General features: G+C 47.1%; 1 protein-coding gene across 1 annotated transcript in view; it reads right to left on the reverse strand.

Annotated features, from left to right (window-relative positions):
- Positions 1-24115, reverse strand: part of LOC119967970 (collagen alpha-1(XIX) chain) — a 287876-nt gene that overhangs the window by 262531 nt on the left and 1230 nt on the right. Inside the window, exon 2 of the mRNA XM_038801071.1 lies at positions 15108-15231. Within this exon, the coding sequence (XP_038656999.1) occupies positions 15108-15195 (88 nt within the window). The 5' untranslated portion in view covers positions 15196-15231. The remainder of the gene's footprint in view (positions 1-15107; positions 15232-24115) is intronic.

Genomic DNA, 24115 nt, shown 5'->3' on the forward strand with positions numbered 1-24115 from the left:
ACACTGATTTCCCATCCCAGCTGTCTCCAACACCCTCCACCATCCCAAAGACACTCACCTCGGCTATGCAGTTTAGTGAGGGGGCTCCTGGGGCACTCTCTGGTGGGCACGACACACCCATGCTCCGGTACAGCAAATAGAGGTAGGAACTCTTGAGGGGCCGGAAGAGCGGAAGGTGGGCCGAATAGTTGCCATCCAGATGGGTCTCGGGCCTCTGGAATGGACAGTCCCATCTATTGTGGAGATGCAGTCACAGAGCCAGGGACAGCATGAGGGGTTGTGGGCGAGCATCCAGCACCTGCAGGCGGAGGTGTCCCACCCCATCCCCCCTACTGTCCCCACCCCACCCCCCACTACCCCGTGCTCCACCACACCAGGGGATTGCTGTGACCATGTGATGGAATGGCCAGCTCACATGCAGGGGCCACCGAGGTAGAAGGTGGAAAGTGCTACCGTGGGCAGGAATCAGAGCTTGCCAAATGATGTGGAGCACCAGAGCTCATCGCAGAGCGGGTTGCCATCATGGACATCCCATGGACCAGACCCACTGTAGGGCCCGCAACCCGTAGTGCATCAGCTATGTATCGGGTGAGAGGGGAGAGGGGGGTGGCATTGTGGGGGTGGGGGGGCGGGGGTGGGATGCGGTGTCCGTGCCTCTGGCCAGTTTCCCATCCCCCGCCTGTCGGTCAACCTGGAGGTGATCAGAGCGTCTCGTGCGCCTTGGTCCTGGCGCACATGTTGTGTGGCCTCCTGTGCCTGCCCGGGCCCCATGTCCTGTCTATTCTCACCCGCCCCCACATCCTCCTCATCGGACAAGGCCTGGTATTCATCCTCCTCCGCCAACATGAGACCCTGCTACGCGATGTTGTGGAGGACGCAGCAGGCCACCATGATGTGGGTGACCCACCGCAGCCCAGGCACCTGAACCGTATCTTCAGGATGCCGAAGCACTGCTCGATCATGCCCCTGGTCGCAGTATAGGCATCACTGTACTGGGTCTCCACCTCGGTCTGTGGCCTCCAGGTGGCGTCATCAGCTATGACCGCAGTGGATAGTCCCTGTTGCCCAGGAGCCAACCCGCCAGACAGGGGTTGGGGGCACCTCGAAGAGGCTCGGAACCATCGAGTGTGCCAGGATTAAGGCGTCACTGCCCAGGTATCAGGTAGCAGACGTGCATGATGCGCATCTGATGGTCATACACTAGCTGCATGTTCATCGAGTGGAACCCGTTTCAGTGGGTGTGGAGAGGCCTGTCATCTGCGGGTGCTCCTAGGGTGACATGCATCCCGGGTTGTTCACCCCCTGGACCCAGGATATCTTGGCGGTGGCAACACACAGTGCTGCCCGGACGTTCTGCTGGGCTCAGTCAACATTGATATGGATGTACTGTGCCGACTGGGCATATAGGGCCGCCGTGACACCGTGGATGAACCTGTGCACTGGGCTCTGTGAGATCCTGAACAGTTCCCCACTCAGTGCCTCGGTGCCCCGTGGGAAAAAGGTTCAGGGCGATCGTCACCTGGACAGTCTGTCAGTGCCTCGAAAGACAGGCATTGCTGGTATACACAAGCCGTCCTTAGCACCTCCTCCTCGTTGACCTGTTGGATGTCTGGCTTTGCATCTTCATCGGCTGCCCCTTGCTCCTCTGTTTGGGGCTGGTTTAGCTCACTCAGCTAAATCGCTGGCTTTGAAAGCAGACCAAGGCAGGCCAGCAGCACGGTTCGATTCCCGTACCAGCCTCCCCGGACAGGCACCGGAATGTGGTGACTAGGGGCTTTTCACAGTAACTTCATTGAAGCCTACTCGTGACAATAAGCGATTTTCATTTCAATTTTTCATTTCTGGGCTAGGTCCGCTGCTGCAGCTTCCCCTCCTCGAGCAGCTCCAGCTCATACAGCCGCAGGGCAGCCGCAGGGAGGCCACTATTTCTGGTTGAATTCCAATATCCATGTCTGCAGGAGTGAAAGGCCGAATTGTTAGCATACATACCCCTGTGCCCAACCAGGTCCAACAGTCTACATGGGCACTGCATCCCCTGCCCCTGCATAAGCCCCCCCGACCACCCGAACCCTGCACCCTGGCCCTGTAGGTGCGCAACACCATGGGTGCCTCAGCCCTAGTGCCATCTCTGCTGCAATGCTGTCCATGCCAGTGGTACATTCTGCGGCCCACGTTCAGTGCCCCCTGTAGGGGCTGATGCTATAGTTGACCATGGGCAGGCCGCATGATGACCCACTGATGGGGGCAGCCAGTTGGGGGGGTAGCATGGCAGACGGTGCGGGGTGGTGGAGTGGAGAGCGGGTGTGGGGTGCAGGGTGGTAGGGTGGGAACACCCATATGACCGGAGTCACTCTGCCGAACCCAAGGTGGGCAGTCAGTGGGGTACGCAGCAAAGTGGCTGCCTTGCAGGCCGTGGTAAAGGCGACAGTGCCTGGACACTGCCCCAGTACCGTCGGAAGTCACCCCTGCGCCAAGGCCTGCCCCCCCTCCCCCTGTCACCCTCCCTTTGGCCCTTGCAGAGGCCCCCATCCCAGCCAGCCCAGCCAGTGTCAGGACCTGCAGCCCACAGTCGCACCTCTCTGTCCCCGACCTCCTCTCTCCCTCATCAGCCACGGCGCCTGTTTCTCGATTTTAAAAAGCACAAATGAGCCTTGCCACTGGGAATTCCCCCCTTCCTAGGAAGCGGAGAATTGCGGAGGCCCTAGAGAATAATGGGTCAGGCCCACTAATGATATGTAAACAGTAGTTACTGGACGTGCGGAATGGAATACATTGACGCCGCTGATGAGGCACGGAGAATTGCGATTTGGAGTGAAACCGGTATTCGGTGCCAAAAGCAATTCTCCACCGAATCGCCTATCCCTCTATAACCGTGCTATTCATGTATTTGTCCCTTCAATTCCCGTACCAGCCTCCCCGAACAGGCGCAGGAATGTGGCGACTCGGGGCTTTTCACAGTAACTTCATTTGAAGCCTACTCGTGACAATAAGCGATTTTCAAACATCACTATCATACCTGCTTCCACCACCTCTTCCGGCAGTGAGTACCAGGCACCCACTATGCTCTGTGCAGAATTATACAATCATAGAATTTACAGTGCATAATGAGGCCATTGGGCTCATATGGTCGGTGTCCCTCTGCAGAACCAGGGTAAAGGTGGGCAGTCAGTGGGACACTTTGGACACTAAGGGCAATTTATCATGGCCAATCCACCTAACCTGCACCTCTTTGGACTGTGGGAGGAAACCTACGCAGACACAGGGAGAACGTGCAAACTCCACACAAACAGTGACCCAAGCCGGGATCGAACCTGGAACCCTGTAGTTCTGAAGTATGCTATCATGCTGCCCAAAAAACCTTCCCTCGCACATCTCCTCTAAACTTTGCCCTCACACCTTAAATCTATGTCCCCTAGTAATTGACTTTTCCACCCTGGGAAATCGCTTCTGACTACCCACTCTGTCCATGTCCCTCATAATTTTGTAGACTTCTATCAGATCGCCCCTCAATCTCTATCGTACCAGTAAGAACAAACAGAGTTTATCTAACCTCTCCTCATAGCTTACACCCTCCAGACCAGGCAACATCCTTGGAAACCTCTTCTGTAACCTCTGAAAGCCTCCTGGTAGTGTGACAACCAGAAATGAACACGATATTCCAAGTGTACCCTATATAGCTATACTTCCAAAGTACAGTTTTGTGTTAGCTAATCCTTTGAAGTTGTTTAAAAAAAAGTTTTGTCTTTATAATAAATCAATCATTTTGAGTTATTTTTTATTTGTTCATGAAATGTGAAGGAACCAAGAGTCCAACGAGAAGGAGGAATTGAAGGCGATATACCCTTCTGTGTAGTGTGTCACATGTGTACATGGTGCCATCATCAGAGGCACTTGGGAGATTTCCCTCTCTTCCATCTTAAACTGAGAGCAATAAACTCTGACAACTGGTTAAGTAAACTGTGGGGCGGCAACCTGGATATCCTTTGTTTATACTGTGAGTAAACCCCCACAAACATAGCAGTATTAAAAATCATAGCTGGTGACAAGGATGTGTTTCCAATGAAATTGTTAGAAATAAAAAAAAAGAAAACGAACCAAGGCGAAGATCGGTTTTCAGGAAACCACTCCACCATCCACAAATATGAGATAAAACTGGCCGGTCAGGAACGGGGAGCGTGATTCTCTGGTCCGCCAGCAGCATTTTCCAGCATGGGATGCTCCCGCCAGCAGTGGGATTCTCCGTTTTCACACCCGGCCAATGGGGTTTCCAATTGTGGCTCCCCCACACCGTCGGGAAGCCCACGGGCATGAGTGTGCTGCCAGGGGACCAGAGGATCCCGCCAACAGAGAATTCCGCTGAGGGTTTTTAGCCTTGCTAAGAGGGGATGTGAATTTTAGAGGTAATGTAAAGAACTCAGGACCTTTCTTAAATTTTTTCCATGCGACTGCGACCTGGGAGCGTTCAGCGAATCGGAGGCGGGAAAAGAGAAACATTTTTCAGCCAGAGCATCAACTGGGTGCGGGTCGATTTGCACAATTGGTGGGCGAAAGAAATAAAACCCCTCCTGGAAAACGAGCAGAGAGGGCCAAGAAATAAGGGAGTTGGCTGGAAGCAACGTGGCAGGTTGCAGCGCTAGATCCTGCTTTTGGGAAAAGCAACTGCCCAAAAAGGGAAAAGACAGCGATAGTACCCAAGATCAAACAGAATTACAGCTCAAATCTTCTGATTTTAAAACAGATTGGTGTTTGCAAAAAAAAAAATTTCTTAAGGTCGCAGTCCAACCAAGAAAATACATTTTTTAAAGAAACGACAAAACAAAAGTACAAATTAAACTGGAAGTGAAAGAAATTAGAGAGGAGGAAAAGTTAACGAATGCACTGCAACTGAAGAACTTGTCATTGTGGAAATAGTGGAATGGTTGAAACCAATGGTGGAAATAGGAGGTGCTGTAGAAAGGTTTGATAGGAATGTGGAATCATGGAGTTCCTATAAAGAGAGATTCCAGCACTAACTTGCTGCAAACAGGATACCGGACTAAATTAAAGTAGTGACCTTCTTGAGTATAACGGGGCATAAAAACTTAACAAAGGTGTGCTGGGCCAGCCAACATTTCCAAACCTTGAAGCTGGCTAAAAACAAAAATGCATCCAAATTCACAAGAAGAGCGTACATTATCACAAAGTCAAGGAAAATTCCCAGGAAGACATGGAGCAGGATTCTCCGTTGCCCGACGCCGATATCATAAACGCCAATCATGCGAAGAATCCCTTCTGAAGCCCAAATCGGGGATGGCGCTGGTTTGAGAGTCTTCCTCCCTCCAAAATGATGTATTCCCGTCGCGCACCGCATGCCATTGGAATGGCATTGGCACATCATTGGAAGGCCTATCCCCGATGCTCCGCCCCCGATGGGCCAAGTTCCCGTCCGTGCGGTTGACGTGTGGTCTGAGTGGTCGGGAACGCGGTGTGCGGCCGCGGACTGTGGCCAGCACTGCCACAGTCGGCCGGGAACCGTGCCGCTGGCTCGGTTGGGGGAGGGGGGGCGGGTAGCCAGGGGGTGTCCTGTGGGGCCAAATTTGGCAGATCGGGTCCCGCATGGCCGGCGGCATGTTGTACGGCGCAACCGCTGCATGTCATCACCGTGCGCATGCACGGCCATGGACCTGGCTATCCTCCGGCTATTTTTGGCACCGGAGCCGGGAGTTTTACCCAGTGCTATTGCTGGCCCCTCACCGGTCCCGGACTCATTGAGGTTCGGCACCAATTTTGGCATCGTAAAGCGCCGGGAATTCTCCGTTTCAGCCGACACTTTGCCACTGAATCGGAGAATCCAGCCCATCATGTCTACGGGAATCAAAGAATTAGAATTTGGTGTATTATCAATGCTAGGCATCACACAGAGATTTTGGGTCAATGTGAAATTAAATGGGAACAAAATTAAAATGGAAGTAGGTACAGGAGCCGCTATCGCCTATCCCTGAAAAATTATATCAACAAAAACTCAGGGATATACCATTAAAACTGTCTGATATAATCTTGAGAACTTACCAACAGCAGAGGTTCCAGAGAAAGGTTATGTCTTGGTTCAAATTGAAGTGAATGGAAAGCTGAAAAATTGCCATTAGATGCGGTAAAAGGACATTTTCCTGCACTTTTCAGAAGAGCGTGGTTGAATAAAATCAAACTAAATTGGCAAGCTGTGAACCAATTGGTTGATGGAAAGAACACATTACAGAAACTCTTAGAAAAGTAAAAGAAAATATTTGAAACCACTTTCAGGGAAATCACCGGAGTCAAGGCACTGCTTAAGATAAAACCTGATAGCACCTCTAAATGCTTAAATGTAAGAACTGTGCCATAAGTTATCAAACCAAACGTCGCAGTGGAATTTGACAAATTGATCGAAGATGGAGTCATCGAGTCAGCGATGGCGAGATATTGGGCAACCCCAATTGTTCCAGTTATCAAGCCAGATGGTTCAGTGAGAATCTGTGGTGACTTTAAAATGATGATCAACCCATTATTGTGTGCCAAACAGTATCCTTTATCATTAATAGAAAACCTATTTGCTGGATTGTCGGGTGGACGACAGTTCATTAAGATAGATTTCTCCCATCCATACCTCCAGATAAAGATAGCAGCTGAGTCGCAACCTCTTTTAACAATTGCAACACACAAAGAACTACTCAGGTACAAGTGCCTGCTGTCTGGAACAATGTCTGCACCGGCCCTATCCCACAAGCCCATGAACCAAATCCTCAGTGGCTTCAATGGTATTCAATGTTATTTGGACAACATTTTAATTACCGGCAGCACTGAACTGGGGCACTTAAAGAATTTAGAAGATACATTGTAAAGTCTTTTAAGACACAATCTTTATGTGAAGAGAAAAATATAATTTTTTCCGATCATCAATGAGCTATCTAGGCCATGTAATTGATAAGGACGGACTCCACAAGGAACTGAAGAAGATGACTGTGATTTTAGATGTACCAAGACTGCAAAATGGATCACAACTGAGACATTTTTTAGGGCTCATCAATTACAATGGAAAATTTATTCCAAATAGATAGATAGATAGAGAAATACAGCACAGAACAGGCCCTTCGGCCCACGATGTTGCGCCAAACTTTTGTCCTAGGTTAATCATAGAATTTTGGACAATTTTTCATGGCCAATCCACCCAACCTGCACATCTTTGGACTGTGGGAGGAAACCGGAGTACCCGGAGGAAACCCACGCAGTCACGGGGAGGATGTGCAGACTCTACACAGACAGCGACCCAAGTTGAAATCGAACTTGGGACCCTGGAGCTGTGAAGCAATTGTGCTATCCACAATGCTACCGTGCTGCCCTTAAGAAGTTAACCTACACTCCATTATTCTATCCTAATCCATGTACCTATCCAATAGCCGCTTGAAGGTCCCTAACTTTTCCGACTCAACTACTTCCACAGGCAGTGCATTCCATGCCCCCACTACTCTCTGGGTAAAGAACCTACCTCTGACATCCCCTCTATATCTTCCACCATTTATCTTAAATTTATGTCCCCTTGTAATGGTGTGTTCCACCCGGGGTAAATAGACTGTCTACTCTATCTATTCCCCTAATCATCTTATAAACCTCTATCAAGTCGCCCCTCATCCTTCTCCGTTCTAATGAGAAAAGGCCTAGCACCCTCACTACTATATTAAAACCACTTCATACATTATTATGTGTGGACCAACAATGGACTTGGACAAAGGACTGCAAAGAAATGTATACTGAAGTCAAGAATGTGTTGATGAAATGGGAAGTCATTTCAACCCTCAGCTGAAAATACAACTTGCATGTGATGCATCGTCCTATGGGGTGGGTGCAGACGTCTCTCATCTCATGCTAAATGGAGCTTTCTCTTCGAGAACATTGACAAGCGCTGAACAGAATTATGCTTGAAAAAAAAAGAAGCCTTGAGTATAAGATTTGGAGTCAGGAGATTTCATCACTTCAGAACATTCCTACAGTGCAGGAGGCGGCCATTTTGGCACATCGTGTCTACACTGACCCTCCGAAACAGCACTCCACCTAGGCCCACTCCCCCATCCTAACCCCATAGCCCTGTGCATTGATCACTACTCTCGTCTTTGTAGTAATTGATAGTGCATCACCACCTAACCTGCACATCCCTGGACAATAAGGGATAAATTAGCATGGCTAATCCATCTAACCTGCACATCTTTGGACTGTGGGAGGAAACCCATACAGACACGGGGACAACATGCAAACTCCACACCGACAGTCACTCTAGGCCGGAATTGAACCAGGGTCTCTGGCGCTGTGAGGCAGCATTGCTAACCACTGTACCAGTGTGCCACCCTATTTTTTGTCTACTTGTATAGAAGACATTGTATCTTGTTAACAGAGAGCACAGGCCTCTGACTATGATTTTATGTCAATATAAAGGAATACCTTTCATTTACGACAGAAAAGCTGCCCAGGCGACAACCCAGAACCTGCTGGCAATACTATTCATAAAAAGGAAGTTGAGAACCAAGTTTGATTTGCTCTTACCATCTGATGCTTCTCCCATTGTAGAGTGACAACAACAAAACAAATTTACTCGCTGTGAACAGACATCAAAAGCAAAAGGATTTGAGCAGGGAGAAAGCTTTAACAAGAAACTACTCCTCAAGTGAAAAGCGAATACCCACCATAATACTTGCAATACTTTCTTATATGGGCAAACCAATGATGAGGGTGTTTGGAGAAGACACACAGATCAAATCCTTACTCCAAAGAGAGAATTTTCAGAGTCAGTAGCTGAAAGGCCAAAATTCGGACATTCAAGGGCGTCTAGAACAAGGGCCTCACAGCCTCATGATATGGGATAGGCCATTGTGGATGGCGTTGAGGAGAAAGTTCTTGGGATGGTGAACCTGTGGAATTCTCTACCACAGAAAGCTGTGGAGGCAAAGTCACAGAATATATTTAAGAAGGAAATGGATAGATTTCTAAACCCTAAAGGCATCAAGGGGCATGGGAGAGCACTGGAGTATGGTGTTGAGATAGAGGATCAGCAATGATCGGATTGAATGGTGAAGCAGGCTCAAAGGGCCAAATAGCCTACTCCTGCTCCTATTTTCTATGTTTCTATGACAGTTATCATGATCATCATTACTGAGATTAACTATCAATTCCAGATTTATCGACTGAATTTAAATTCTGGGCCTGTGCCTCTGGATTCCTAGTCCAGTGATATTACCACTATGCACCATCTTCTCAAGAGATAGGGAGTCTGGGGGAGTATGGAGGTCTAGAGGATATGGGAATCCAGAGCATATGATGGTCGAGGAAATCTAGAGATTCAGGACATATGGGTTCCACAGTTTTTAACCCCGAGAGGAGTTACTGACCCCATATCTTCCCCAGCACCACTACTGTCTATCTCAATCTGCATAACATCTATCTTTGGCCTTGCTTCAGGTCATCTGCTGTAGAAATCCTGTTACCATGCTTTTGTTCCCGTTAAATCCGACTTCTCTGGGCTGGCTTGCAATTTTCCAACCTCTGTAAATTCAAGGTCATCCAAAGCTCTGCTGCCCGTGAATTAACTTGCCCCCAAGTCCCATTCACTGCTGTGCCACTCCCAGTCCAGTAATGCTTCAAAGTTCAAATTCTCATCTGTATTTACAAATCCCTCCCTATCTCTGCAATCAACTCCAGCTCTACGACTCTCCAAGGTGATGCTCCTCTAAGTATGGCCTCTAATACATCACTGGCTCCCTTCACTCCTCCACTGGTGGTTGTGTTTCAGCTGCCTGGGGCCCTAAGTTCCAGAATTCTCTCCTTGAACCACTCGGCCTTACTTTTCTTCTTTAAGATGCACTTGAAAGCCTATTTCTGTGACCAAACATTTGGTCATCTGCCCTAATATTTCCGTACGTGTCTGATAGTGCTCCTGGGAAGAACTTTAGAATGTCTTTTTTCTGTAGTAAAGGCACTAAAGAAATGTAATTTGCTGATGTTGTTGATATGTAACTTTTCATGCAAAATATCTCCTGGCCTTCTTCGAATTGTCAGGGGAAGAAAATAGATGCAGAACAATGGGGTATTAGGAACGCTGATCACAAGTTTGGTGAAAGGAGTATAGAGAGGAAATTGAGATTGGAATTCTGGAACAAGGAGCCACAAACGGGGTAAAGGGGAAGGGAGGATGGACAAGGTGAGTAACAGATTGAGACTAATAATGTGGTCCCTGTATAACAGTGACTGCACTTCAGGTTATCCATCTATCATGGCAAGAAGTGCAAGTTGCTCTATTTTAATTTGTTTTGATTGGTGTTAATAGAAATCAATGGCGTCATAATGGGGTTGACATCCTCGTCGCCACACTGAACCTCCAAATTCAGTTTGCCACACTTTAAAGGGGGCCTACTCTGTGTGACTGAGATGGCAGTCTGTTCCACAGCCTTTTTAATATCTAAATAACCAATTGCCAATGTCACGTATACAGATAGGAACCCAACTGCTATTTGGGAGATCTGACTGCAAGTTCAGTACGGCAGCTGATAGACGGGGACACGAAAGCACACCCCGTAAACGTCTGGGTCACCGATGACCCCTCCATTGTCACCATCCCCTTATAGGCGTTTAACTAACAGTCAGCCGGAATAATGTGGCATTGGCTAGACTTAGGCCAGCGAGCAACTCAGGAGAGTTGGTGTGGGGGGCTGGTGAGGGTGGGGGTGGGGGGGGGGGGGGGCAGCTGTAGCTCGCAGTCACAATGCAAACAACACCCCTAAATCGCAGACCCCTCATCGCCATGGGTACAGGTTCCTGGATGGCATGGGGTACTGATTTGTGACTCAAATGGCCAAGGTTACTACACAAGGGCAGCACGGTAGCATTGTGGATAGCACAATTGCTTCACAGCTCCAGGGTCCCAGGTTCGATTCCAGCTTGGGTCACTGTCTGTGCGGAGTCTGTACATCCTCCCCGTGTGTGCGTGGGTTTCCTCCGGGTGCTCCGGTTTCCTCCCACAGTCACAAAGATGTGCAGGTTAGGTGGATTGGCCATGATAAATTGCCCTTAGTGTCCAAAATTGTCCTTAGTGTTGGGTGGGGTTACTGGGTTATGGGGATAGGGTGGAGGTGTTGACCTTGGGTAAGGTGCTCTTTCCAAGAGCCGGTATAGACTGGATGGGCCAAATGGCCTCCTTCTGCACTGTAAATTCTATGATCTATGATAATGCTTGATGAACAGAAATTTTAAAAAGGATATTGGTGGAAACAATTAGCAATTTACATGTTCTTCCCGATTTTTATTTGTGCAGCATTGACCTTCTGCCAAACGTTTATGCCCACGGCATTCCTGGTGAAAGTGACCAACTCTTTCCCATGCAAGGATGCCGGAATTGGTCCTGCTTTCCTCTCCTGGAACTCATCCCTTCACATCCTTCCCTCTCCTCACCTCACCCTTGCATCGTTCTTGAGCCTGTGATCTGGTATTTTCTATGTAGATAATCAAAGGTAGAAAACAACATCCAAGCTAACACATCACGCTGGCACTAGCAATCAAAGGTTTTCATAAAATAAAAGATTCACTTGCGCTTGAACAGTAAAATTGCCTATTTTTAAACTCAATTTCACCCCAAGTACAAATGATTACTTGTTCATGAGATAAACTTTGTGCCTGTGTGAGTCCATTAAACAACTGCGTCTTGTGACAGCTCTAAGTAGTGTCATTCCATATAAATAACTGCTTGATGAATATTCATGGGCAATTTTGTTTGTGGATTTCGCGTTCATCCCGAGGAGAGTCACATCCTCTGTTGGAGTGAGGGCTTCCTAAGCAGTCCTTGTGGTCAAAGCACGCCTGCCCACACAGAGACCAGCTGGCAACTGTGTCGACACACTGATTCAGACTTGAACCTCATCCAAGGGACCACACGTCAAAAGCACATGAGCAGAAACAAGCTTGAGGCCTTTACGCGCTGAACCTGGGTGCTCACTTGGAGTGCACTCATAAAATGCAGATGAATCCAAAAAAAATACCTGCTGTAAGACCACGTTTTGAAGCTGAAAAGTTTTAAACAGACTTTGCTTTTTTGCCCGAAACAAATCGATATTACACACCACTAGCTTTGAGCACTAACAGAGGCTAATTGACTGCACCCGGTGAAGTACGGTCATTACCGAACTGGCGGTGGCAGCAGAGGTGGTGGCCAAGCGGCTGGCATGGTGCTGCCTCATCCTTTCAGAAGGCTGGGAAGGAGGAGGTGGTGGTGGCAGGGTGGGCGATGGTATCGAGCATGGCAGTGGGGAAAATACAGGAGGTCCCAGCAGCGGCGGTGGGCCTGGCTGGGCGGGTAATGGTTACCAGGAGATGGGAGGGGGAGGAGGGCCGGGTGCTCAGGTGCTGCAGCTCTACCTGGGCTCAAGGGTGGCATCACCAACCGACTCACTGCCGCCTCACCTGGCGCCACGCTGGACCAACGCACACCGGTTTCAAGTGCCCAAGGAAACCCAGAGGAAACCCATGCAGACACGGGGAGAACGTGCAAACTCCGCGCAGACAGTGACTCAAGTCAGAAATCGAAAGCGGGTGCCTGGCACTGTTAGGCAACAGTGCTAACCACTGTTCTACCATGCCGCCCATGTTCTATGTACTCATGTATGAAACGATCTACCTGGATTGTACACTTAACAATACTTTTCACTGTACCTCGGTACACGTGACAATAAATAAATCAAATCACTTCACTTCAACAAATGGGTCAAAATTGTCTCCCTTTCTGAAGATGTTTGCTTTACTCCTTTTCATTTTCAAATTAGTTCAGGTTCTTTTTTTTCTCTTGTTCTGTGACTGTCATTCACTTTTCCTATTTGGATGTTTGATGATTATCGCTCCACTTAGCCTTCATCTCATTGTCTCACTTGTCATGTAAGTCCTTAGAGGGACTATGGGCGGGATTCTCCGTCCCGCCAGACCGGATTTCTGGCGCGCCGCGACCCGCTGGCAGTGGATCCTCCGTCCCGGCGGCCAACCAATGGAGTTTCCATTGTGGCCGCCCCCCCCGCCGTTGGGAAATATGTGGCCGTGAGTGTGCTGCCGGTGAAACGGAGGATCCCTCCCTATGTGTTTTGGAGACAGTCAGAGCAGGGCCCCTAGGTTTGGCATGGAGGAGATTGAAGTCTTCGACTTTCTTGGAATGAAAAGACTCAGGATCAGCATCAATGGATAAGGTTTGAGAAGTTGAATCATAGGCCGCGATTTAGAGGTAAAAGTCGCGTTATGCCGCTGGTTCCATCAGGCCCCGCCAGTGATGCCGTAAACTATGCCCCCAGAATCTTTGTGCACTAAGTGCCAGAAAGTCCGGTCTTCAAACTCGGCAAAGTTTCTGGAAACATGCCAGTATTCAGCCAGAGCCTGATACTTACCAATTTTGGGGAAATTCCACTCATAGAGGTTTACAGCACAAAAAGTGGCCCTTTGGTCCTCCATGTCAAAGTTTCAAGGCTTCATGATTCTTCTTCAGAGCCTTCCATCTGCCTTGATGGGATTCGAACCTGGTTCCCCAAAGCATTATACTGGATCTCTGCATTACTAGTCTACTACCTCCCCAAATATTACACTTTCTTGGGTTTTCCTGACAGTTAATTGAATTTAAATTCACACCACTTTCCACGGTGGGATTTGTAACCACGTTCCCAGAGCATTAGGCTAGGGCTCTGTACTCCAAATCCATTGACGTTGTTACTACATCACTCTTTTCCTGGACTTGTACATTACCACCCGTCACCCTATGTTCTGTAAATAGGGGACCTTCAGAGCTGAAATGTTAGGGGTGAATTAGGGTGGACACATTCAGAAAGGATTGGGGTTTGGATTTATTAGTGTTTGTTAACGCTGAAATCTTGGACAGAACTAACATCACATTGAAAGTTCAAAAGATCGTTTGGGCATGAACTGCTCACAAAAATAGAAGCTGTGGCAACACACAATGTATCTTCAATTCATTTTCAACAAGGACTGGATGGAAACTGTTTTCTATATCCTTCTATTAGTTTGTTCATCTATCTGTCAGCTACTTATCCCTCAGTTATCTATCATACACACACACATATATATATAAATTATATATATAAACTCCCTGTATTTTTTATTCAAAAGGTGAGGGGTTCAGTGCTGGAAAATGGAACATGTTTCTATCTGTCTGGATGACTTTAGCTTTCTTGTTTAGGACTGGTATCTGTAAATAATAGCACAGAACCACCGGATGCAAGTTATACTGCTGGTTCTGTACCACGCTCTGGCCAGGAGAAAGTGAACTTGGATCAATGTCAGCAGAGTTAATGGACAATGATTATGTTGGAGTGCAATTGTCTTGTTAGCTCTCTGATGACAGTGGTAAGTTTCCAAATTAATTTAGAAGGTTTCGAAGCAACCCAGGAATCTTTTAAACTTTGCGCAGCGCCAAAGTCAGTTTTATTGAAATTGCTTGAAGCAATTCAAAGCTGCCTTCTGTAAATGCTCTGACACCTCTTGCCTAAATGTGGACACAGTGACTTGGTGCCAAGCTATTGTGTCAATGTTCAAAGATGTGCAGTTTAGGTAGATTGGCCAAGCTAAATTGCCCCTTAGCGTCCAAGGTGTGAAGGTTAGGTGGGGGTACTGGGATAGGGTGGGGGAGTGGGTCTAGGTAGGGTGCTATTTCTGAGGGTCAGTGCCCACTCGATGGACTGAAGTCCTCCTTCTTCACTGCAGGAAATCTATGGTTCGAGGTGGCTTGACCATGTTGGGAGCCTATGGATTTTACGGATATGAAGTCAAAAACTACTGTGCAATATTTGGAAACTGTCTTAGGACAACCATCAAGCCAGCCTTAATTCTATACAGGTCCACTAATTCTAGTCTATTATTTATTGCAAAGTAGATTAAATTAACAATGGGATTTTATCTTCATGCAGACTTTTTTTCTTAGTAAATGATTATTCAAAACTGCTGTGATTTTTACACTACATGCTTTGGATCTAGCAACAAGATAGGATAATAATTATTATAAACATACAGAAAAATATGACAGATACATTCTAATTGTGGAGGCAGCAATACTGTCTGAGTCATACCTTCTCGTTTGTTAACAAGCTTCCCGCGGGTTAAGTGAATCACAATTGTCACCCAAAGGAAGGCAATCTGGAATGTCACGTGTTTCATTTCTGCTTCAATTCATATAAGCAAGAGTCAGAAAATCTGCAGAGAAATGGAGAAATCAGCACAGATTTGAACAGATCTATTTGAAGATGATCACCGACAAGTTCATAAACACAAGGACGCACATTCATGCACATAGATCCACATACAATTTCTGCATGAATACAAAGACACACTTTCATACGGACACACATCCTCACATGTTCACTCATGCACACAAACACATCACCACAGATAACATCCATAAACATAAGTATGTTCTGAGGCACATATAGACAAACACACACAACATACATATAAATACACACATTGGGCACGATTAAACTAAATGGGAACAAAGTCCCAAAGCTGGCAGCGCCGAGAAACACAACGCTATCAAATATCATTCGGGTTAAATAGGGAGCCTCAGCAGGGAAAGCGCAGCTGAGGTCGCACACACCGCCGATTTCTGCCCTGAGGACCTTTGTTCGACCTAACTCCTCAGTGTATGAAATGAAATGAAAAATGAAAATCGCTTATTGTCACGAGTAGGCTTCAATGAAGTTACTGTGAAAAGCCCCTAGTCGCCACATTCCGGCGCCTGTCCGGGGAGGCTGGTACGGGAATCGAACCGTGCTGCTGGCCTGCTTGGTCTGCTTTAAAAGCCAGCAATTTAGCCTGGTGAGCTAAACCAGCCCATGGGATCAGGACGTCATTTTTAAATGGTGTTCCGATCTCTCGAGCCCAAACACATCGCCCAAATCTCCCCAAGCCCCAACTCATTAGGACGGCAGTGCCAGGGTGCCTGGGTGGCACCAGCAGTGCCAGGGTGCCACCTTGCCCACAGGGCAAGCACTCTGATTCCTTGGGAGACCCCTGCGAGTGCCGTTCCGTCTGGTCCACATTTCTATAGACCAGTACTGAACGGCGCTCGCCTGAGGTCTCTAAGGTGAAGGGGAGGGATCCCAACGCCTGGGGTGCCTCAGGAATCTGCATATTAAAGTTTCGTCTAATATGGAGATTTGCCAAAAAGTGATCCGACTACGACGGATGGGATTCAGATTGCAATGTCTCGCGAGGTCACATTAGATTCCGCGAGGTGTTATGAGCCGGATAGACCTCGGGAGCATGGTATCCCGGCTTCTATCGGCCACATGGCACCGTGGCGCACTGCGTTTTGGCCACAGCGTGGCCATTCCATTGTGCCTATATACACTGGCATATTACATCGTATTACATAAAATTTATGCGATAGACATAGGCCACTCAGTCCAGCAGACTCTATGTTGAGTACATGTCAATTTGTCTGCTTCTATGTGAGAGTGAGTGTGTGAGTGTGTGTGTGTGTGAGTCTGCATGAGAGTGAGAGAGTGAGTGTGAGTATGTGTGTCTGTGTATATGTGCTCATGTATGTGAATGTGTGTCTGTGTGTGAATGAGTGTATGTGTGTGCCTGTGTGCAGATGAGTGTATATATGTGATTGTGTGTGTCTGTTCTTAAGTGTATGTAAGTGAATCTGTGTGCCTGTGAATGAGTGTATGTGTGCCTGTACCTGAGTGAGTGCGTGTATGAGAATGTGTGTGGTCTGTGTGAGAGTGTGTGTGCGTATGAGTGTGTATACCTGTGCAACAATGTGTATGTATGTGAATGTGTGTCTGTGTGAGAGTGAGGCAATGTACAATCCTTTCTCCACCCCTTATTATCTATTTCATCAATATATAATACACATACAAAATGTATATACACATACAAAAACACATATTTACACATTCATTCCTACACCCATGCAAAAAGATATACATATACACACATAAACATGCACCCAAATTAAAACATTCAAAATGTAACATGAAAGAATATGGTGACTTTTATAACATGATTAGAACATAGAACATACAGTGCAGAAGGAGGCCATTTGGCCCATCATGTCTGCACCGACCCACTTAAGCCCTCACTTCCACCCTATCCCCATAACCCAATCACCCCTCCTAACCTTTTTTTGGTCACTAAGGGCAATTTATCATGGCCAATCCACCTCACCTACGCGTCTTTGGACTGTGGGAGGAAACCGGAGCACCCGGAGGAAACCCACACAGACACGGGGAGAACGTGCAGACTCCGCATAGACAGTGACCCAGCGGGGAATCGAACCTGGGACCCTGGCGCTGTGAAGCCACAGTGCTATCCACTTGTGCTGCCATGATTATACTGACATTGTTGCATTATTGTTAACAATTTGGTTTTCATTCACAAGTAAGAGTAGAATTTCAGAGCCAGCTTGGAAGTGAGACCCTTATCCAGTTTGATATCATATTGAGGACAACTCAGGTTTAAAAAGCACTCAGGCATTTTTAAGCTTATGGACACCAGAGAAACCCAACAAACTTTGCTTTTAATGTTTGAGATATTCTTCCTGCTGACAGGACATACAGAACACAGAACACAGAACAGTACAGCACAGAACAGGCCCTTCGTCCCTCGATGATCACCCTACTCAAACCCACGTATCCACCCTATACCCGTAACCCAACAACCCCCCCCCCCCCCCATTACCTTACTTTTTAAGGACACTACGGGCAATTTAGCATGGCCAATCCACCTAACCCGCACATCTTTGGACTGTGGGAGGAAACCGGAGCACCCGGAGGAAATCCACGCACACACGGGGAGGACGTGCAGACTCCGCACAGACAGTGACCCAGCCGGGAATCGAACCTGGGACCCTGGAGCTGTGAAGCATTTATGCTAACCACCATGCTACCGTGCTGCCCCTTTTTTTTAATATTCCACATTTATTAACTGAATTCAAATTCCTGTGGTGGGATTTGAACCCATAACCCCAGAGCATCAGGTTAGTCCTCTGGATCACGAGCCCACTGTTAACACCACTACACCACCATCCCCTCCATATAAAGAGATTACATCCCATTCAGTTTCACTCCTCTTTGCTGGTGTTTAGGATCCACAAGAGCTGCCCACCACCCCTCTTCAGCTCATCCTAACAGCTGTTAGCCTCTGTTCAAACACCCATGAGCTCATTACTAGTGCTGAGGGCTTCACAAGCCGCAGTATAAATTCGACATTGGCAGGTAAAAATTGCACTACCGACAGCTCAGCCTCATTGCAACACCACAAACAATAGTGCAAAACAAGTCTTTTTTGGGAGTGTTGGAAGTCGGATAGTGGGTCAGCCCATTCACTCTCCGTTGAATGGCGAGTGACACGGTAGCACAGTGGTTAGCATTTGCTTCACAGTGCCAGGGTCCTAGATTCGATTCCCGGCTTGGGTCACTGTCTGTGCGGAGTCTGTATGTTCTCCCCCTGTCTGTGTGGGTTTCCTCCGGTGCTTCGGGTTCCTCCCACAAGTCTCGAAAGACGTGCTGTTAGGTAATTTGGACATTCTGAATTCTCCTCAGTGTACCCGAACAAGCGTCGGAATGTGGGGTCTAGAGGATTATCACAGAATCATAGAATGTACAGTGCAGAAGGAGGACAGTTGGCCCATCAAATCTGCACCTGCCCTTGGAAAGAGCACCCTACCAAAGTCCACACCTCCACCCTATTCCCGTAACCCAGTAACCCCACCCCTCCTTTTGGACACGAAGGGCAATTTAGCATGGCCAATCCACCTAACCTGCACATCTTTGGACTGTGGGAGGAACCTGGAGCACCTGGAGGAAACCCACGCAGACACGGGGAGAATGTGCCGACTCCGCACAGACAGTGACCCAAGCCGGGAATCGAACCTGGGACCCTGGAGCTGTGAAGCAATTGTGCTAACCACTGTGCTACCGTGCTGCCCTTCATTGCAGTGTTAATGTGAGCCTACTTGTGATAATCATAAAGATTAAGAATGGCATATACTGCTCCACGTGCTGTTAATGTTTATAAGCATTATTGAAACAGCATTGCCAAACTATCAGCAACTGGCTGCAAAAAACAATTAAACACTGACATGTGGCTAATGTGCCTTGTGGGGACACCCTTTTGGAGGACACAGGACTGACACGCTGCAAACAGAATGACTTACTTTCACTACAAGGGCTCATTGACTGCAATCTTCCACTTGCAACCTTTCACTAGACTGACTGTGGCTCACCCAGGCAAACCATAAAGTGACAAACAGTGCAGTCACCCCCGCCAAGGACAGTGAGAGATGCTGATCTGACACGTCAGACACTGGTCCATGGTAACAAGGGGAAAACACAGACTATTGCTTCAAGTGGCTGGTTGTTCTGATCCAGGCCGGCTAAAGATAAAATCTGAGTTTTAAACTATGTGAGACAGATTGTAATGTTCCACAGAACTTTGATTTTTCTGTTAGATAAAAAGAATATTTTGAGTCAGTGCTCGAGTTCTTTGAATATCTTGAGCTTTGAATGAAATCCTCGCTAATGATATTCTGCGGGATAAAACATAGGGCAAAAAATAGAAAAGGGATTTTGTGTTAAAAACATGCAGCAATTTGTCACTGTTTAACCAGAGCCAGATATAGATATTTTAATCACAGGTTTGAGACTCGACAAGAGACAAATCAGTGAGGTTTCCCGACCATCTGAGCACCCTGGAAGCATTTCCATGCTCTGAAAGGCTTACAAGAAGGAATTGTTTGAAGATTTGTACCTCTGACAAATTCTCCATTTCACCAGCTAAGTCCTGGCTGAAACGGAGAATTTACGGGCTTTTTACGACGTCAAAATCGGCGCCGTACCCTCACCGATTCGGGGACCGGTGAGGGGCTGGCAGCGGCGCCATGAGAAACTCCCGACTCCCGCGCCGAAAGCAGCCGGAGTGGCCGGGTCCCTGGCCGCACATGCACATAGTGACAACCTGCAGCGGTCGCGCAGTACAACATGGCGTTGCCCGTGTGCGGACCTGACCCGCCAAATGCGACGCCACAAACCACTCCCTGGCCACCTCGCACCAGTCCCCCTATTCCTTGCGGAAGCACCCCCGGCCAACGGGACGGATCCCCCAGCTGCCACGCCGGGCTCCCGACCGCTCAGACCACACGTCAACCGCGCGGTCGAGAACACGGTCCATTGGGGGTGGAGCATCGTGAGAGGGCCAGCCGATGACGCGCCACCACTGTTGCAAAGCAATGATGTCATTTTCAAGAGGGCAGAGATTAAAAACCGATGTCAAACTAGTAATGAGCATCGGTAGATATTCTCCGCCCGATCGCCGTTTACGATGTCGGTGTCAGGCAATGGAGAATCCCGCCCAAAATCTCCCCTGGTCTCAAACGGACCATTAATCTGGGGTAAATTTTCAGTGTGCAATGTGAAGCAATGACCTGAGAAGGAAAAGGCGTCTTTTTGTTCTTCCAAAAAACTCATCTGGTTTCAGTGCTAATTTCTTGGAATTTTACGTAAAAACACCGAACAGCGAGAGGCTTGACGGCAGAACACCTCCCACAGGACTCAAATCGACCTGTTTGATGGAGATCTGGCTTTTTAATTGGATCCCATCAGAATAATCCTGGAGGAGGATTGATAACATTGTTGCAATAAGAGCCAAGTAGGATTATTTTAAAATCACATGCACCGTGTTGATATCCACTCAGTAATTCTGGGGCAAAGTTGAATGTTGGCCACTGTCCACTGCAGATTTTTTTAAAAATTGGAATCTAGCAGTGGCTAACATCAGTTCAATATATATTTAAAGAAAAATGACGATTTATTGCAAAGGCAAGAGAAATGTGCTCTCTTCCTCCCTACTGCTCCCATCTACATTGCATCCGGCTTCCTGCTATGTAATTAAAGATACTTATAGCTTGCTGTGTTTGCACGGTTTACAGTTACAGTGTTTTCAGAGCCTTTTTAGGGTCTATGAGTGTAATGCTGATGCACTCAAGAGTCCTAAAGATTGGTTTGACACCGGTTTGCTTATCGCGTGCACATCATTTAGGAGGCAACGCATTTTACCAAATTGGATTGCCCCTAGGTAGTGAGATATGGCACGTGGAACGGGAAGGTATCGGTGGTGAGCTGGGAGGTAGGGAGCATTGTTGCCTGTGACCAAAGTTCAGCCTGCTTCCCAAGGGTCTGTGCAAAGTGTTCTGTGCCGCCAGAACCTCAGCGAGAGCTCCTGGAGCAGGGTCTGTTGACCTATCTGCTGACCCCCACCCTTGAACTTGAAACTGAGACAGGAATCTTATCCTTCCCAGTTGGAATCCAGCCCAGGCTCCTCAGTGTAAACCTGATAGGATTTTGTGAATAGTGTTTAAGTGCCCATGTCAACTGGAGTTAGTGCACCAGTATACTCGGGAATATCATTATTTTGTGGCATACTAATATACCCCGGCATACCAATATACCCAAGTATACTAATAAAGCCCAACATCCCGATATGAATTTGTGTATCAATTTGCCATGAAATACCGACATTACAATGTGTAGTGAGAATAGGACCAAGAGACCATTTAGCCTCGAGTCTGTTCTTCCATTCAAAGAGATCATGGCTCATCTCTGACCTAAGTCCATATATTTACCTTGGTTCCATATTCCTTAATCCCTTAGGTGAACAAAAATCCTTCAATCTCAGATTTAAAATGAACAATTAACTCAACACCAACTGCCAATTGTGGGTGGGAGTTTCAAATGTTTCCCAGCCTTGTGGTGTAGAAGGACTTCCTAAACATTGCTGAAATTCCTCCGTGTCCTGGACACCCCAGGCAGCGGCAATAGTTTCTCTGTCTACGTTGCCTGTTCCCTTGATATCTTAAAAACTTGGACCAAATCAGTCCTTAACCTCCCACACTCCAGGAAATACAACCCTAGCGAAAGTAGTAAAAACAACAAGTGCTGGAAAAACTCAGCAAGTCTGGCAACATCTGCAGAGAGAGAAACAGAGTTAATGTTTTGAGTTAAATATGACCCTTCTTCGGAACTAGTTTGCATGCTCGCGCATTGTAACTTAACCCCTGACATCCTAGTACCATTCTGAAAAATTGATGCTGCACTCCCTCCAAGGCCAATATATTCTTCCGAGGTTTGGTGCCCAGAGTTGCTCACAGCGACTCCAGCTGTGATCTGGCCATGACTTTGTATATTTACAGCATGACTTCTAACATTTTGTATTCTTGTCCTTGGAATCAGTGGTTCACCAACTGGGGGGGGGGGGGGGGGGGGAAAGAGGGGGGGGGGGGGTCTGTGGATCCCAGAGAACCAGCCCAGAGAGTCCAGGAAAGAATATTGAAAAGTAAGTTGGGAGGAAGAAGTGCAGAGTGGGTTGACTGTCTCTCCTAGGAGAGGAACAAGCATGAGAACAATGGTACGAAACCCTTTCATATCATAATTATCATTGATCATTTGAAAAATGGTCCTTCAGCCAAAACGAAAGTATCACTGCTCTAGATGTAAAGGCTAGCATTCCATTTGATTCCAAGATTAGTTTTTTTTGTAGCTTTACATAATATTTTAATGAACCATGTACATGGACCCCCCCAAGTGTCCATGTAAAGTTATGGATCTCTGTTTTAAAAACAAGTTCATTAACGCTATGGTGAATGGAATGAATAAGTTCAAGAGTAAAAGAGAGCAATTAGATAACTATAGACAGTGTACAGTTCTGGTGCCCTTCATTGTTTCAAGCCTTTCACCATTTAGAAAGTACCCTATTCTCTCCGTTTGAGGTCCAAAATGGGTGACCGCACAGTTGTGTGCATTGAAATCCAATTGTCACATTTTTGCCCATTCACTTAAATCTATCAATATGTCTGTTTGTAACTTTACCCTTCCCTCTTCCCTGTTTAAAATACCTGGCTTATGTTTGTATCATTGGCAACCTTAGATATGAGGCTTTTTATCCCACTCTCAGAACTTTCAATTAGTACAGCGAGGACCCAGCCCAGATTCTTGTTGACCACCTCTAGCCGATTAGAGTAGCTGCCCATTTTTCTCTTTGTTTCCTGCCACAAATTGCCTAATCAGGTCAATAATTTGCCTTCAAATGCATGAGCTACACATTAATTAATGGTCGCTTATGTAAAACTTGATCAGGTGTCTTCTGGAAATTCAAATAAATAATATACATGATCATGACCCTGTCTACTATTATAGCCACCTCTTCAAATTATTCAATACACTTCTTCTGGTTATGACCAACCTTTCCAAGTCCATGCTGAGTCTCTCCGAGCAGTGGAAAATATTCAGTGTTCAGCCGCCCTGTCTTTACTTACACTATCTAGTAATTTCTCAACAACAAATGTTCAGTTAACTGCTCTGTAATCCCCTGGTTTTACTCTCTTATTATTCTTAAATAGCTGAGTAAGGTGAACAAGTTTCCAATCCAATGGAACAGTTTACAAATTGGGAGAACTTTGGAACACTATAGTTATGGCACCTGCTACCCAGACCAATATATCCAGTATACTGGCATACCCTGTGAACCACTGTACCTGAAAGTAGCATTTTATCCCTACATCCATAGAGTTTTTCCCGGTATACCTTGGATTCCCAATATAGCCTGGTGTGCTAGGTTAGTTTGGTGCATCAATATACCCCAACATCAGAGACTACCTGAGTGTGCCAATAAGTGATGGTATACCAGACCCAATGTGCAGGAGAGCATTGTTAGTCGGAATGGCTCAGGTGGGGAGGGACAACTGAACAGAATGACTTGCCTTTGCACCGCAATATTCCCCCATTCTGCCCATCAACAAACCCTGCACAACCCTCACTCCCTCACCACCCATTCTGCCCTGCTTCGTTCCCACTGTTCAACTCCCACTCTTCCATTTCTTTCAAATATTCCCTTCCTCGCGCTCAATTCTCATTTCCCCTCTATCTTCTCCCTGTACAATTACTACAGTTACCTTGCCTCTCCTGCTCTGAAAGGGGAGATGGTGGCGGAGTGGTATTATCACTATACTGTGGCTGGGAAAAGAGGGTCAAATTCCACCACAGCATCTGGTAGAAACTAAATTCATAAAACCTGAATT

The sequence above is a fragment of the Scyliorhinus canicula genome, chromosome 6, assembly GCF_902713615.1.
Source record: "Scyliorhinus canicula chromosome 6, sScyCan1.1, whole genome shotgun sequence".
Taxonomy (NCBI): Eukaryota; Metazoa; Chordata; class Chondrichthyes; order Carcharhiniformes; family Scyliorhinidae; genus Scyliorhinus; species Scyliorhinus canicula.